The sequence below is a fragment of the Labrus mixtus genome, chromosome 19 (assembly GCF_963584025.1).
Source record: "Labrus mixtus chromosome 19, fLabMix1.1, whole genome shotgun sequence".
Classification (NCBI taxonomy): domain Eukaryota; kingdom Metazoa; phylum Chordata; class Actinopteri; order Labriformes; family Labridae; genus Labrus; species Labrus mixtus.
In genome coordinates, this window is record NC_083630.1 from 20,507,288 (window position 1) to 20,524,941 (window position 17,654).

Here is a 17,654-nt window from a genome sequence, read left to right on the forward strand (position 1 = left end):
CAGCCTGTAAGCATGTTTATTTCTGCAGGAACAATGGACATTATAGTTTGTGGACTAATGGGGAAATTTTCTGTATTCACACTGTGGCGTGGACTTGAGCAGACACTTGAATGTTGGCTGTTTTTTTTTTAAAGAACTTAATGAAAATAAGACAGGACATCGACAGCTTTGAAAAGAGGATGACTCAAGTTTCGCTTTATTATAAAAACAATGGAGGCAATATTTGCATTCTTTGTTAATAAGCTGCTTTAATGTTGCAGTATAATGCAGTCAGCGTCATCACGGTACAGCAGCATGACTGCAGGAGCTAACAGCTGGCCCACTTGTTAGCGTTTCCTTTCTCTTTTAAGCTGATTACCTCAACAGTAAGTGATCACATGATTAAGATCTGCATACACACACACACACACACACACACACACACACATTCAGCTTTGGGGACCACTACCTGCACCGTTAAGCAAGCACAAAGTCACAAATAGCAGTTTCCTTTGATGCTTTTGCATGTGTATTTGATTATCATGCAGCAGTTACTTTAACAAAAAGAAATCTACACCCATATATTAAATATCTGACTTGAGGGGTTGAACCAAGAGGCTAATACCCTGTACCCATAACACATGGTAGATAGTTTACCTTTCACAATGAATGCCTCCATAATACCTAAACACATTTATTTCTGTTTATCATCTTCTGACCAGCAGTTAGGTTGTCCGACAAACACGGACACACCCTGTAAAGTGCTATAAACAATACAGCAACATATTCACACAAGTACAACTGTGACTTTAGCTGACATTTCCCTGATTTTAAAATCGCTTTGTGTACAGCAAAAAGGCCCGGCATTTACAGTGTTCTCAATGTAGGATTATATCTGCCCACCTCTGAACATGCAGGCATTCACAGCACATCTCACACCCATTCAGAGTTTACAGCAGAAGAACATAAAGTGTCATAATTAATGCAATAATGAAAAATAAACGTTACTATTCAAGTAAATGGTGTGACTCATTCAACAAGCCCGCTGATGGCCAACGATAAACATGCACGTGTATGACATAAGGGATGTCAGGTATTCACAGTACATTATGTCAGGCACATACAGTACACTGCTTTGTGTTCCACCTTTCATTACAAACTAGTCACAATGAGTCATCCAGTCAGGTCAGGATATTGACCCAGGTGACATCCGGAGCTCGCCAGTGGCTGATTACGGCTCAATTTGTCCTCCTGCTGTCACTTCCTGAAAGAAGCAGACAAAGAGAGCATGTGGCTTCATATGTGCAAAAATGACAAGATCTGTGATGTCACTGCAATTTTTCATGGCCATGCCTGAGGAGGAAAAAGTAGGAATAAAGATTTTTTTTTTTCCATGCCAATTTAGAAGTCTGCAAAAGTGGAAGCTGAAGTTTTAAAATTGGTCGGTTTAATCGACGCCAAAGTGGCCTACGCCGTTGGGAGCGAAATGCCTGCAAAACTCCGCCTACAAACGTGAGTTGGCAGTTGTGAATTCTGAATTTCTGGTTCTGCCACATTCTCTGCTTGCACGGTGTACGGCTGCACGGCATTTGAGTGGAATGGAGGGAAGGTTTAATATGAATCTTCTCGTCATAATTAGACTCGGGATCCAAATGTTGTAAATGTGGTGCAAGCCGAGAGAGGAAAGTGTAGACCATATTCACAGGGCTCGAGGTCTGCGTCTATTTGCCGCATAGTTCAATTTTTTGAGGAGGTGCACGTGAGGCTACGTACGTGGGCTCCTGCGTAGGTACAGGGCTTCTCGAACCTTCTAGTATAAATATAAATGAGGCTTTAGACCTGAGGTGAGGCCACATTTTAATTGAGACCAAAAACATTAAGCTTGAACTTTTAGCAATGAGGAGGAGAGTCTTGGCATGCCGATGATTATAAATGACATCCTTACAGAAAGTTTATCCAGGAAAGGTGTACATATAGGGAGAATAAAACTGATCCCAGAATTGAACCCTGAGGCCTCCCCCATAGACTCTGTAGGTCCTGTCATTGTTTTAAAGTATTATTATAGTTTGACTTTTACCCACATGCTTCGATGTGGTCCGTATGAGTCCAGCATGAGCGTGCTGGACTCTGACAGGTTCCAGTTGCAGCGCTGCAGAAGCTCCTCACACTCCGCTCTCGACCGCAGGCCCAGACGAAACAACTGCTCCACCTAAAATACAGATAGTGAGAAAAGAAAGTTCTATTTGTTTTAATTGTCCTGTGCTTGTTTTTACTATTTTTACTGTTCTTGTTTTTTTGTGCCTTTAATGGAGAGATAGGTTAGTAGATAGAGCTGGAGATCGGGGAGAGAGAGAGAGTGGGGAAAGATGGGAATGGAGCCACAGGTTGTTTTGAACCCGGGCCGCCTGCTTGGAGGACTACAGCCTCCATACATGGGCCACGCACACTAACCACTGCGCCACCAGCGCCCCTGTTTTTACTATTTTATTTTTCTACTACTAAATACATTTTTAACATCTTGGCCATGACAGCCATCCAATAAAAAAACAAAGCAGTCATTTAACAGTCTCAGGTTTGATTCTTTTTCCAATTATGTAAATTCACAACCTGAGTCTCTAACAGCTTTAAGTTTTAGCTGGAAGAAATGTATTCAAAGCAAAACTACTTAATGAAAGAATGTAGTTTGATTTACTTGATCAAACTGGATATTCAAACATACAATATACATGTGATGACAAACCGTATCAAAGTATATATAGTATACGCTCTGCCATTCGGTTTAGTGATTGAAGCTTGGTATTTCCTTGAACTTTTGCTAAAAAGAATCACTGTTCTGGGACGAGATAAAACCCTGCAGGAACCCAGAATTCATCACGTGTGCTCATGTGTCTGTGTGTATCTGCATAAAAATGATAGAAACCAGTTCAATTATTTTATTTGAATGAATTAAATGTTTAAATCACAAGAGAGTTTGCTGTGGGGTAGTGGTGACAACTTGAACTCAAGACAGTTTGACCTTTCACGGCTGACAAAGTCGTACGGAAATGTAAAAGTACGAAGGTGTGACAGGTTAGTGTACCTTCAGATGATTGACAGCCTGAGGGACGCTCCAGTTGTGACTCTGCAGAGCCGCCTGACACTCCTCTAGCGTGACACCGTGTACTGCTCCTTGGACCTGTCAATCATACCATGAACTTACTGTCTGATAATAAAAAAAAACTAGCCTTATGAGTCTCTATAGGACATAGCTTGAGCTCGTATTACAGCAGTTTGTGCCCAGGGGTCAATTTAGTTTTAATAGAAAGCTTCTTTTAAGCAACGCTGACAACAGGAGTAAGAGTAAAAATATCTGAGAGACAACTCAAAGGTTGGTTGAGGTAACTCAAACAAGATAAGCAGCCAGCAGGTGAGTTTATGACAGAACATCAGAACAGATCAGTTTAGATCATCAGATTCAGTTTAACCTGCACTTTGAGTTTGAACTGACTCACAGCGTCACCTGCTGTTGTGGTGCATGAAGTATGCAGGAAAACTTGATAAAAGTGCCAAATTCACGGTGGAAGACTGTGCTAAAAGATAAAAGGTGTGTTTGTGTGACATATTATTTTCAATGACTCTCGTTGCACTCTGTTTCACAAAGGCTCGAGTCTTGTCATTCTCAAAACGTCTTTTTGTTGTTCATCCGTTTCAACAGTAACTTTCTTTTAAAATACAGGCTTTAAAGGGACTTCCATGTGCGGACGTCCTCACAGGTTGTAGTTTTTCTCTGTTGCACATATTTTGTTTTATGTATCAGTGTATTTAATCAGGCTTACCTGTCAAAGTAAAGTTATTCATTAAAAACAAGAAGAATTTGAGTGTTCTGTTATCCTTCGCCTTACCTGTGTGACGCTCTGCTCCTGTTGCATGCTGGGAGCTGCAGTACGCCCGTTATTGTTGTTGTAGGAGGAGTTCGGCTTGACTCCTCCAGGCTGTTGTATCATGGGTTTGACTGCCGCCATATTGGCTGCTCCATATCTGATAAGAAAACCGCACAGATGTAAAATAAGTGTGAATGAATGAACGTAAAATAAACTACGAATATGTATTCCAGCTGCGGACTGAAGACAAAAGACAAAAAATGTCTTGAAGACTTGACGTCTGATTGTGCGTAACAAAAACAAAACAATGAGAGAGAGAGAGAGAGAGAGAGAGAGAGAGAGAGAGAGAGAGAGAAGGTTTCTGCCTGAGTGAACAACACTTCGATAGGAGACAAATCCAGGTCAGTCAGGCTGTCAGTCAAAGAGCACTTTCTGCCTTTGTATTGAGTGATTGCTCGCTGGGTGTTCTGTGAGCTCTGCCAATACGTCAGGATATTTCAGTCCTTCTGGTGTTTTATCAAGAATCGCAATGCGCTGGGAAAGCTGTTTATTTATTATAACATGACGGTAGAGTTGACCCTTTGTGCTCGATGTCTGATTTTACATAAATCTGACTGTTTTCTCCTGATAAATCATGACTCAGAGCACATCTTTGTATAAATCTCAACTTATTCAAAACATCACGAGGGACGCAACAACACAGTCAGCCCAGGGTTCAATGCATACCTCAGTTCTCATGGTTTTACATCGGTTTGTGATGGCCCGAGATGTTGTTAAGTTATTTTGTAACTCTAAGTGAAGGTATTTTTATTCTTTGGAGTTTTAGGCACTTTTTTTACAGGAACAGCAAGGAGTTAAAAAATAGACTATTTTTATGTCTTTATTATACTTTTATGCAAATCATCTTTCTATTTATACACAATCCTGGTGTATTGTCTCAGGGATAGACCTGCTGTACAAATAGGAAGACATATATATTTATCTTTTTTTCACAGACTTTCACACAGAAACGGATACTTGGTTTCAGACGCTGCTTCTTATTTTCTCCACGTTCTCTAACCTCGTCTGCATCCCGCAGGTAACAGCTGGTGTCTGCCGGTGTAACAATCAGCAGCTTCACATCAGCAACGTTACAGCCTGCTGTGGTCTGATGCAACACGTGTAAAAACAACGTGAGCAGACGATGTTAAATAATCAACGCTGAAACCGAAGTGTCCCCACAGCACCGATTGGAAAGACGGTTTCTTCCTCAAACTGCTGCCTCTCCTCACCGCTCGCCATGTAGAAGTAATGTGTGTTATCTGACACCAGATTGCACGCATCAGCTTCCCCTAACTTGAATGCAATGTGATTGGACATTAACCCGCGGGGCAGGAGTTTCCTCTTCCCAGCACATGGACTCACAGGCACGCACAAAACAGAGCGAATTCAGAGAGAAACACAATGCATGGAAGCTACATGTGTGCAAAAAACGGAATTCACAAGCGCGTATTGAACCATGAACGCCGTCCCAAACAGTTCAATATTATACTGAGAATTGTTGCATCCCTGCTGTGCATGAACTAATCACCCCCAGTTATTGATTGAAGCGGCATATCCACATGTTTGAAATTTCATTGGCTAAAAAAAGGTCAGTCTTTGGCACAGTTGCTAAATTGGTCAGGTTGAGATGCATCAGCTCGGGGGCAGGCGACTCTTTACAAGCCAGTCTCTCATTGGCTATTATAGGCTGGGAACAGTGAATGGAAGGTCTGAATTGGCCAATTGAAGTGTTGTTGTTGTTATAATAATGGTAAAACTGTTTGATATCAGTAACTCACCTTTCCATATAAGCTGGTCGATCAGGCAAGGGGGCGGGAGCAGAGCTCTGGGAGCTTTCAATCAGTGAGGACAGGCCCCGCCCCTCACGAAAGGAGAGAGGATCCAGTAAAGAGCTGGATGAGTAGTTGGAGCCGCGAGCTGTGAGCCGCGAGGACTGTGGTGTCACTTGAGGCAGGGACGAGATAGACGAGTTGGAGGAGAGGAGGGGACCCAGGAGTCCGGACGCCCGGCGAGGGGAGACAGAGAGGGGAGGAGGAGGGAGGGCCACCGGGGTGGAGGACAGCGGCGGCACCAGAGGGAGAGGAGAGGAGGAGCGTGAGCCCGGCTGAGAGAAGGCGTGGTCTCTGGGCGGGATCTGAGGAGGCGTGTCCTCCGGGTCGCCCAGGGAGATGGTGCTGGAGCGGGACTGAGGGTGTGCGGGGCGAGTGGAGAGGTTGTGTTTGGAGGGACGCATCGGGGGGACGGGGCTACGAGGGGGCAGCACAGGCCGGTCCTCAAAGCAGGATGAGAAACAAGAGGTGGAGTTGGAGGAAGGGGACGGAGGAGGCAGGTAGATTTGTCGATGTGGGCCCACAGGTGCCAGAGGCAAAGGGAGGGGGGAGGAGGGGAGGGAACGGCCTGTTGCCATGGGAACCTGCAGCTTCACCATCACCTACAACCAAGAAAAAACCAACAGAAAGTAATTTTCTGTTGGTTTTCTCACAGAAAAAAAATGTTTACTGTATTTGTGTAAATTAAAATACTACTCCACCTCTCTCTGCAGCTCCTGGAAGAGATCAGCTGACTGCGACTCACTCCTGCCCGTCATGCCAATACTGTTCGAAGCTGCCGTGTCGTCATTCAAACCCTTAGTAATGGTCCGCACCTCCTGGTCATCCGATTGGTCCTCGAGGTCTGTGGTCACCTCATCGTAAGCCGGCTGAGGGAGGGGCCAGTCCAAGATGGATGGAGTGTCCTGAGTAAGACACATTGGAGAAGAAGAGAAAAGGGTTAGTCCCAAATACTCAAATATTAAATGTGTATTTGTGTAAAAAGTAGAAGCTGGTGGAAGGATTTGGGTGACTAGAGGTATACGAACTTGTGTTTAATGTCTGTAAAAACATCCTCAACACACAAAATACTAGCAATCCAAACGGTCTTGCATGACTATCCCTAAAGGGAATACATTTTGTTATATTTTACTTCTTATGCTTTATGTTGATGAATACTAGTATTTTGTGCATTGGTGCTACAAACATCATCTCTTCATCTCATTTTAGAGACTGCTGATTCAGCTTTAATCCTTTGATTTCATAAAGGCAGCTTTTACTCTGCTTTAGTCTTATACATATCAAAGTTTCCTTTACCTTCAGAGTGTCCTCATCCGGCTGCCGTGTCTCGGTGAGCGGCGAGGGCGTGGTCGAGCTGAAGCTGTCGTCGGTGAAGTCGATGAGCGATACCTCACTCTTCGCCGAGCGAATAACAGCCCCCTCCATCGGCCGCAGCTTCAGGCCCAGAGACACTCCAAGCCTCTTCAGCCCGGAGGAAGCGCCGGTGTCGTCGTCGTCGTCGTCGTAGTCGTCCATCACAGAGTCGTAGAAGGGCTCTGGAAAAAATCGAATGGAAACACCAGAGTCAGGAAACAACAGCACATGTGCTTAAAGGTACATGTAGAAAGCAAAGATAAGGAAAAAGAAGAACTTACTCTTCAGTAGAACAGCTGGTTGAGGAGGACGAGGAGGGGGTTGCTCTGATGAGGAGAGACAGAAATTCACATGCTTTCACTCAGTGACTTCAAATGACTGACAGAAAAACGAGCTCAGTTCTCTTCATTAATGTGACACACACAGTTAAAAAACCTGCCGAATGTGTGGTTAAACATTATGATTGTACTCACTCTTGGCACGGTTGGGGAGTTTTGTGGGCCTTGCTGTGCCTGCATCCATTCCGAGGACATCAGGAGGGTCCATGGGGTTTCCCAAATACAGACTGAAACGGATCAGACAAAAGACAAACATCATTAAAAAGGACACCAGTTGTTAAGGAACCCCCATAAACAAGAAAATCACAACAAATACACCACAGGATGAATTAATTAGCAACTGAGCCCATTATGTCCACACCCAAGAGTTGTCCACACTCTGTCGCTGTCATTACTGCCCGTTAAATGTTTTTTATTTAAGCAGGCAGTCGACTGAGATTAAGAACAATCTGCTTCATCAGGACACTGACTGTTTGTTTTTTAAACTCTTGCAGCGTCTGTGGGGTTTCTTTGGAGCGTGTTGCGACAAAGTTGAACAGAAACAGCGTCTGTTGGTGAACAAGAGGTGACACACTGCTGCCCCCCAGTGGACACAGGTGGAAGATGTTCATATGTAAAAGTGGCAACACGACAATGTAGAAGTACTCTATTACAACTGAAACTCCTGCATTCAAAGTGTAACCTACATTTACATCTGCATCAAATTCTATTTAAAATACTTACACACCTGAATACCACATTTCAATAAAAATGTATTTAACTTGAGAGTATAAATAGTATTACTGATCTTTGACAGTACAGTATGACTACAGCTTGCTTTACTGTTTTTCTTTTTTCTTTGACATACATCTGAGTATTAATTCTTTACTTGTACGCCTGCACTTATCTCTTATCCCCTGTGCTCAGTGACACCATCAAAGTCTCATCATATTCCAGCAGTTACTGTAAATCGAACACTAATATAAAGCCTTCCTCTCACGGTTTTATTTTACATTATAGGAATAAAAAACTTAAGATGAGTCCCAGGTGTTATTGACCTGTCTATGCGATCTGCATGTCCCCAGCTCCTGTGAGGGTCCGTGTCTCCGTGTCCGGTGTGTATGAAGGAGTGCTTTAGAGGTCGACTGATATCGTGGGCTGACAGACCAGCGACGGCGGTCACCACATGACGAGGAAACTGACCGACACGCAGCGTGCGCCTGTTCTGACCTCGCCACCAGTAATGCTCCGCCCTGAATACACACACATGGGGATAAAAAAAAAAAAAAAAAGACAAAATATCAACAGAAAATCAAGGTGGAAGCATCTCCATGTCCATGAGGTGTTTTCTGTTTTCTACAATTTGTGTCCACATTTTCCACTTGTCTCTGTCAAGATAAATCCAACGGTTACAGTATTTTCCTCATTACAACAAAAAGAGTCTGGAAAATAAAAAACACTTACAGAAATGTTGAAATGACAGCCCTAATTCAATTAAATCCACACCGAAGACAAAATAGATGTCTGTCCCCTCACCAGAAGTCACAATGTTTCACTTATGGCAGTACAGGACAGCAATTAGTGTAATCGTCCACAATACATGGAGTCTCATGTCAACAAAAGAAGCATTTGTTGTCTCGTAGGAATGACCTTCATTCTGAACTGACGCACATAAATGCTACTTTCAACATCACTAACGTTGTTAAAATCTGGCCTGTTGGCAAAAAGTAAACGATTTGAAAGACTATGACTTCCTTCTTCCGCACACTGACCTTCCCTCGATGATGGTGATGACGTCGTTCATTTTAATCTGGAGCTTGTCTTCCTCCTCAAAGTCCTGCAGAGCTCTCATGTCTGTAGGCATCGTCTGCACAACACAGTCACAAATACAGATGTTAATATTATCATCTGCAGGGCCACATAGACAGAAAAGCTAAACAATTTATTAAGGCTGTAGTACCTTATTTATTACCTGTATAAAATACTTTTATATGTTAGGTGAACCTAATTATGTTAGAACTATTACAGCACAATTCATTTCCATTCGTTGATGTTACATCACTGTGCTGATGAATCTCAGTTCGAGCACTGATGATGTTGCCACATTGAAGTTTGGTATTAAACCATGGAGCTACCTCGAGCAGGAAGTCTCTGAGGGCGATGAAAGTTGGTCTGTCTTCAGGTTTGGGGCTCCAGCACTGCAGCATGACGTTGTAGACATCCTGAGGACAGTCTTCTGGTTTACTCAGCCTCTCCGCCTCAACGTCCACCTTGTGGAGGATCTGCAAACACAAGCATAAATAGATGATGACTTCATACTTGACCTCTACTTTCTGCAGGAGCTTAATTGAACTTGAGAGTTAAGGTAGAACGTAAGTTTGCACGTGTGCATACAGGTACCTGACTTCCATTAAGGCCAATCCACGGCTCCTGTCCGTGGGTGAACATCTCCCACAGAGTGACCCCAAACATCCAGGTATCAGAGGCATGAGAGAAAGAACGAGACTTCAGGGATTCAGGAGCACACCTGGAGAGAGGCAGGGACAAAGAAAGTCGGAGATGCACTGACAAGAAAGAGAAAATGTAAGCTTGTTCGGAAAAATGAGGAGAGAGAAACCAGAATCAGTCAGTTTGTGGGATGAGGACATGTACATGTTTCTCACCATGGAAAGGGGATTTTGTGGCCCTCCTCCATGATGTATTGGTCTGTGTGTGTTGGCAGCGCCCTCATCAGGCCAAAGTCTCCGATCTTCACAGTTTCATTTGTGGACAGAAGAACATTTCGAGCAGCCAGGTCCCTGTGGAGGAAACGTCTCTGCTCCAGGTACGCCATCCCACATGCCACCTGCAAGCGAACACAGCTGTGACTTACATTTACACAATATACATTGTTTGCTCCACTAGTGGTAGAAAAATTGCTAGGAGACCTGCAACTGACCTGCACAGCATAGTTACACAGGGAGAAGATAAGGATGTGACCCTGCCGCTTTCTCATACGATCCAACAGGGAGCCCAGAGGGGCCAATTCAGCCACCTACACGCAAACAAAGGGAATATAAAACATAACGTTACGCATCTTATTTGTGACTTCAGTGCTTATATCTTTGCGTAAGCGTGCATGAAGACGAGTGGGAATGAGTGTGTTCATGCTTTACCATCTTCATGGGCTGCGTGAGGACGATGCCGTACAGGCGGATAAGGTTCTGGTGGCTCAGTGAATGCATGGCGTTCACCTCTCTGATGAAATCGTCCAGTCCGTCTGAGTCCAACACGCCAGCTTTCAGACACTTCACTGCCACAGTCAACTAGAAAGACAGAGGGGGAGAGATAATGCAATCAGCTTTTGGTGATAGGTGATAAATTAACCCTCAGAGTGTCTAGTGGGACAAAGTTGTATCTAGAAGATAACTTCACTGGTAAGTCATTGCAACCATACAAAACAGTGAAACACCAAAAACACCATGAACATTTTCTGCTATTACTTTCCCATGCACCAGTGACATTCTACCTACATTTTTACTTTACCTATTTTTTACTATAATGCATCAGTATGCCATCTATAAAACTATGAGGGCGTCATTAATGTGGATCATCTCCTATCAGTCCTTTTCTGTTATGCTTTGAAATGCCTCCTACTCTCCTGTTTCTCTTTTGTGGTGTCCCCCAGGGTTCTATTCTGGGTCCCTTCAATTTCCATAGTTACACACAAGATTCATCAGAACAGAATTGTAAAGCACTCTGCAACTTTCTTTTCAAAAGTGCTATATGGGGGGGTTTCACAAAATATTGCACAGTATTTTTTTGGTCTCACCACTCTGCCGTTGGGTCCTGTCCACTCCCCTCTTCGCACCACCCCAAATGTCCCGTCTCCTAAACGTTCAAACAGCTGCAGCTCCGACTCTCTAATCAGACAGGTTAGTGAGGCGGCTGAGTCGCTGTTTCCTGTGGGAGTGCTGGATGATGCGCCCGGCCCCTGAGGGATGGGCTGCTGGGGGTCAGCGTCAGGCCGTTTTACGGGAAACACCTGAAGGTCCAGAAGAAGAAGCTGCAAGTTAAAAGTTTTCTTTTTATTGCTCACCGTTACTATTACCAGGTAAACTGAAAAGCCTCTGAAGTTAGATTCTTAGTGTCACAAAGCAAGTTAAGTTTTAATTGGGAAACTTTTTTATACACCGTTGAGCTAAATATTTGTTTTTGCGTAATTGAGTACACTGAGTAGCACTGCACCTTGCTCATCCACGACTTGCGTTTATAAAGGGCTCTCCTCCTCTTGACGGCCTCCCAAAGCCTCCTCTGACCTGAAAAAACAAAATGAAAAGATTTGTTATACAAAAAATTTAGCCAATTTATTCTGAGAATATACAATGAGCACCAAAGCAACCAATGCACATCTCATTTTCCAAAAATATCAAAGTGATGCAGAAATAACACAAACTACAACTTGTCACAGCGTTTGGTTGAGATGAAATGTCAGAATAAATTTAAAGGTGCCTAGAATGACATGAAAACAGGAGATAACAGGTAATACCAGGGCGTCCCATGCCGATCTTCTCCAGGTCTTCATTCTTGACGTAGTCGAAGTGTGAGAGTCGCGTGACATTGAGCTCATCACGGATCCGCAGGAAGTACTGCTGCAGCTGCACGTCTGTCAGCAGCTCCAGCAGCCACTCTGTGCCCTCCTCACACTGCATCTGCACACACACATTTACCTTCCATTGCTATAAATGTAAGGGCACACATACAGTATGATGACACATCATTGTGCTCCATGGGCATATACAAGATGTATAAAGCATTCCTCCATGGTTTCATGATAGACTGCATTAAACATGGACATGGTCTAGGTCACTTTAGTCAAAGAGGAGGAGAGCAGGCAGGTCTTTGGCCTCCATGCAAACAGCTACAGCACTCCACTTGTCAGTCCTCTCAGCCTGCCCCTAATTATGCATATCCATTAGCCTTTAATATAATCAAAACCGATTAGTTAAGAAATATTCATCCCCAATAATGAAACAGGCTATGGACAATAAAAAATTTTTTTTGTTACAGGCTATAAACATGTTTATTTATGCTCCAAATATCGGCATTTTAATGTGGGGCATATTGGGGATTGAGTGCTTTTTGGAGCCAGCCTCAAGTGGACACTTGAGGAACTGCAGTGTCTTTGCTCTTTAGCGTTGGCATCGTCTCACACCTACACTGTTGAAGCGGTTACAGACAAATAACTTCACTCAGTCAATCTTGTCATTGATGATCTTGTTTGCTTTTATAGCTCATAAAAAAACATTTCAGTCTGTTTCATGAAAAGTTAAAGGTAGAGTCCTTATTGTTCGCTGCAGTTTGTAAACACAACACCCATATTGGGCCCCTCCTCCTCGGTTCATCGCCACCAGAAGCGCATGTCCATTTACGGCTTGCACCTACACTGAAAACTACCTGAAAATATATCGTTAGCACAAGCTAACCTCCAGTGTTTGGCACCTGCCTATGCAACAGAAAGCCAATCCAAGGTTCACCCTCGTTTTGGAACAAGCTTCATCTGCATGGCGTTTCGTCTATGCTTATATTTTCTCTTCTTTGCCACTTCATCTGCATCTACAACATTTGCCGGTTTGAATTATATCCATCCCCCAACTCCCCCAGTAACTCACAGGTACATTTTTATATACTGTATATGCTTTAATGGTTTTAGTTTAAAATTAGGAAGCAATGTTTCTGTCAAATGTTTCATGTCTCTTCCTGACAACGTGGTATACAGCCTGCTAATCAAACACTGGGATTGGATCAATACTCTGAATTTGCTGAGGTATTTTTATCAAACAAAAAAAGTCTGATATGTAAATCCCAATAAAACAACAAAAACAGACACTGTGAGTAAAATCAGACTAACAAGACGAATAGAGAATTAGTTAAAAGACGTATGGAGGCAGAACATATGGCGGTAATCTAAGACTCTTTTCAGGGCTGTGAACTACTGGACTAATCAAATTAAAGTCACACTCAATAGTCTGTGGTTGCAGACCGGCATTACTCATACACTGACACAATCACAACACACTCGTCGCCTGGCACATTAACACAGAAATATATTGATCTTGTACAAGCACACACACACACACACACTAATATACTAGAAAGAGAGAGAGAGAGAAAAAAAAAAAGCACATCCACTCACAACTTCAGACTTTACCATTTGTCCCCCGACTCTCTCTCTGATCCTGCTGCTGTCTCTCTCCTCTTCCTCGTCCTCCTCCCCCTCCTCCTGTCCTCTGGCGTAGGGGAGTCTCTGGTACATGTAGCTCTCCCCCATACTGTAGCGGCTCCTCTCGTCCTTCTCCTCGTCTCTCTCTCTCTCTCTCTCTCTCTCCCTCCCCTCCTCTTTTGTCTGTCCTCTTCCTGTCTAGCTGCTATTCAGAGGAGGCGTTAGCTCTGCGAGTCTCGTCCGCTAATCTCCTCGCAGCTCTGTGACCTTCTCCGCTCAATCGATATGAGCATGCACACACACGGGCACCGACGCGCCGGGAGGCATCTGACGCCGCTCTCTCAGCAGCCGTATCGCCTATCTATGAACTCTCTCCGTATTCCCCTCCCCACACGTGCTCTCTCTCGCCCTGCCGACTCACGGTTTCCTGCTGTGTCGGACGCCTCCATGCCTCCCTCTTTCTCTCTCCATCTTTTTTTTTTTTATCTGGCTAGCTCTCCCATCTATCTCCTGGCTCCGCGGAGCCGAGCCCACCGTCTGATGTTTAATAATTCAGCAGCTACGACGAGAGGACCACCAGAGGGGAAGAGGGAGGGAGTGAGGGAGTGAGGGAGTGAGGGAGATCTTGGAGGAAGGAGGGGAAGAAACTGCAGAGACAAATAGGTGGACAGATGGACGGGTGAATGGATGAACGGTCAGGCCAAAAGGGAAAATAGCAGGAAGACAGTTCCCAGCATGCATCTGTGAGACATGCAGATGGTAAGGCAGCAAAGCCTTTAATCAACCCAAACAAGCATTTCTAAAGAATGGAAATAAGAACACAGATTTTGTTCCCCGGAAGAAATAACTGCATCAATCATATAAAGACTGATTGATTTATTACTGTCGTCACTCATCAAGTAAAACTGGATTTATTCGTCATTAAACCGAGTTTAGTTCAGTTTAAGGTTTAAGTGATAACTACAGTATGTGTACTGAAACACGAAGAAACATTTTCAGCGATTTTCTGATTTTTTTCTATTTTTAAACAAACCATCAATTAATAAAACGAATTAAAACATTAGCAAATGAAACCCATGAGTTTTGATTCATTTTTTAAAACATGAAGAAAAGTTCAAACTGATTCTGGTTTCAGATTCTCAAAACTTGATGATTGCATCTTTTCTCTAATTTGTTTTAATCTTATGCTGCTGCAGACCCATCACACCCTGAGAACTGTTTTAACTTAGAGAACACTGAACGCCATGAATATCAAGTTATCTCTGCTCACATGCTTAACTCAGATAGTTAACACGGGAAACACAAAACCAGCCAAACATTAGCATCACAGCATTGTCACAGTGGAAATGATTTCTGCTGTCTTTCTGTGTAAAATGTCGCACATTCATCCTTTAATGTATGCGCTGCTGGACTGTTACATTTTAGGCTGCTCAAACAGAATTTATACTTTCTTATTATCTTTAACATCTGTAGAAAGTCTCAAATGCTTCATCTGGCCTGTCGAAATACTCTCACATCTTCAAATCCCCTCTTTGAGTTCTCTGTATCGGTGAATTGTTTTTATTTGAACCCTACTCGTGCAGTGCAAAGAATAGATTACCTAAACTTTTAATCCCACAGGTTGAAGCAGATTACAACACTAGATTGAAACATCAGACTGCTCTTTAACAGTCAGGTGAATAATCACAACATGAGGAACAAATGAGAACTAAAACAGCATTTCATCTTTTTCTATATCCTTGGTTAAAGCTGATCGCTGCTCGTGCTGAGCTCTTGACAAACATGAATCCAGTCTGCCTCATCCTGTGAGCCTCATTATAAATATAATTAACTAAAATCCCAGAATAATAAGAACTCATGTGAGTGGGGCTTGTTTGAATTGTGAGGCGTCATTTTGAGCTCTGCGGAGCGTTTAGGAACAAGTGTTTCAGGATAAAAAGAACTGGTGCTGAACAACATACACACCAGATGATGTCACATGTGTTGATGTGCGAGTCAGTGTGGCCTAAACGAGCACAAAATCAGAGATTTCATTTGCCTTGAGTTTTATCGAGGGCGACGCTCTAAATATAGAAAATCTAAACTTAGCTTTCGTTCACCGACATGAAGAGCGAGCAGCGCGCGATTCTTTCATCTCAGCGTCAGACACCTGAGAGTCAATCAGGACTGTTGGCATTCATTTATTTATGTTCTGATTTATTAATATCCTCAAGAGGAGGCGGCTATTTCTGTGAATCACACCGTTTCACTGAATGATAGCTTGTAGGGGAATGTGTCATTTTAATGGGAAATATTGTATTTATTATTTTCTACTATTAGATGCTGAGTAGATGAGAGTCATTTTGCAGTTTCAAGAAATTAGAAGTATGTAACAACTAAACTGTTTTTCTATTGATGAAGATAAAGCTTTATTAATCGTTGGCAAAATTCACACAATACGCTTTAGTTGTATCGAAAATAAGCCCAATAATTATTATTATTATTATTATTATTATTAATAAATTAAAATCATCTTTTTGCACAGGGACGTTCTTCAGGATGAGTATTTTTTACTTTACAAGACTTTGATCTGCAATAGAGTACACTGCAGTACTGCTACTTTTACTTCAGTAAAGCAGTTCTGTGGCTAGGTTGCTGTCATACAAAATTATGTCTCAAAAGGGGGGGGGGCCCTAGTGGTGCATTGAAGTAATGCAGGTGGTATTTGGCTTTTTTGTTGTAGTAAATGACAGCTCAGCCCGTTTTATCTGCAGTGGTCTCCTACAGTTTTTTTTATTATGTGTAACTGTAATCTGTCTCACCCTGCAGACGTCTTCAGGAGGTTCAGGAGTTTAAAGCTGCAGCCAGGAGTGACTGAAGTCACCAGAGGTCACCTGGAGGAGGCCATGAAGAAAGACTCCTCATCTGAGGACACAGTATGTCAAATTTCACAACCATTAACTTACCAAAGAAAACATTTAATTTATTTAGCTTAAAAACAAAAGCACAAAAAAGGATTTTACTGAGCCTGTGAAGTCTTTTTTTTTTAGATCTTGTGCACAAAACTCATTATCTTTATAAAGCTAAAGATAAACCTTATTGATCCCCCATGGGCGAAATTTTTTACATTACAGCAGCTCAAGAAAACAGGAAACAGGAATATAATTATTAAAAATAAAAACAGAAGTTAAAAATCAAACATATTTACATCAGTTAAATAAAAAAATACAATAATAGAAGACAAAAACAAAGACAAAAACGAGACACTAAACACTTCAAATCCTCAAATTGCAAAATGAAATGCAAAAATATAAAAATGCAATTGTACAAACTTATATTTTTTTATTAGAAGTCTGTACAGTAAGTAATCTCCTTGTATTTTGTAGTAAAAAATATATCTTATCTCAAATCTAAGAAGGCAATAACCCTGATTCTGACTGATTATATGACATGTGTTTATTATAAGCGCACAGTGCCGCATTATGAGTCACCTTCAGATATTTTGTATTTAAACTTCAACGAGTCAAAAGCTATAAGAGGGAGACAGATGGACACAGTTTGATGAATAGAGCAGAATAGACTCTTAATTGATCACCCTCTCAAAGCTGATTATCCTCCTGCTTCAGTCACGTTAATTACCAGCTGACTGTCTGTCTGTAAACATGTCAACACTGCAGCATCCCCCCCCTGAACACAACCGCTAAACATGCATGTTTTTATTCATTTATCGTGTTTGTTTTGGTGCAACATGCACGGAAAGAGCTGCCAGAAAATAAAGACCACCCCTCCTCCCCTCCCAGTAAACAGACCTGTGAAGACGTCCGCTTTCAGCCCTCGTCCTCCGGTCAGTCCGAGCTCCGTCCTCCGCTAACAGCCCCAGAAGAAGAAGATGAAGCTTCACCGATAATCTTTTGTATTCAGCGGATTCAGTTATCTCTTCCTCTGTCGCTCGGTTTCCACCTCCGTTATTCCGGGATGCTGCCTTGTGCGCCTGCCGTGATCTATGAGCGTCACCGTGCGTCGCTTACGCGCAGATAGTGCGCTCCAGTAACGAGCGGAATAATGTGATTTCCGGTTAAGCCTTCAAAATAAA

General features: G+C 42.7%; 1 protein-coding gene across 3 annotated transcripts; it reads right to left on the bottom strand.

The window, feature by feature from the left end:
• Positions 1–323: 323 nt before the first annotated feature.
• tnk2a (tyrosine kinase, non-receptor, 2a) lies at positions 324–17,582 on the bottom strand. 3 transcript variants are annotated; one of them, XM_061064400.1, is made up of 22 exons: positions 17,371–17,582; positions 16,384–16,486; positions 13,571–14,229; positions 11,909–12,071; positions 11,608–11,678; positions 11,192–11,404; positions 10,536–10,685; positions 10,319–10,414; positions 10,044–10,225; positions 9,781–9,907; positions 9,516–9,662; positions 9,153–9,247; positions 8,439–8,633; positions 7,537–7,628; positions 7,345–7,389; positions 7,007–7,245; positions 6,412–6,615; positions 5,660–6,312; positions 3,861–3,996; positions 3,059–3,154; positions 2,061–2,188; positions 324–1,243 (listed from the first exon to the last, which is right to left on the bottom strand). In XM_061064400.1, exons 3-22 carry the CDS (start codon positions 13,688–13,690, stop codon positions 1,237–1,239), a joined length of 3,159 nt encoding a protein of 1,052 aa, XP_060920383.1. In that variant the 5' UTR covers positions 13,691–14,229; positions 16,384–16,486; positions 17,371–17,582; the 3' UTR covers positions 324–1,236. The 3 variants fall into 3 exon arrangements, with proteins under 3 accessions (XP_060920383.1, XP_060920382.1, XP_060920384.1); XM_061064399.1 differs by having other exon boundaries at positions 13,556–14,229; XM_061064401.1 differs by lacking the exon at positions 3,059–3,154 and having other exon boundaries at positions 13,556–14,229.
• Positions 17,583–17,654: the final 72 nt, after the last annotated feature.

Coding starts and splice junctions, on each gene's coding strand:
- tnk2a (XM_061064399.1), bottom strand. CDS start 13,690: ATGGGGGAGAGCTACATGTACCAGAGACTCCCCTACGCCAGAGGACAG. Junction 11,405..11,607: donor GCAAGTCGTGGATGAGCAAG/GTGCAGTGCTAC, acceptor CTGGACCTTCAG/GTGTTTCCCGTAAAACGGCC. Junction 10,686..11,191: donor CAGGACCCAACGGCAGAGTG/GTGAGACCAAAA, acceptor CTGTCTTTCTAG/TTGACTGTGGCAGTGAAGTG.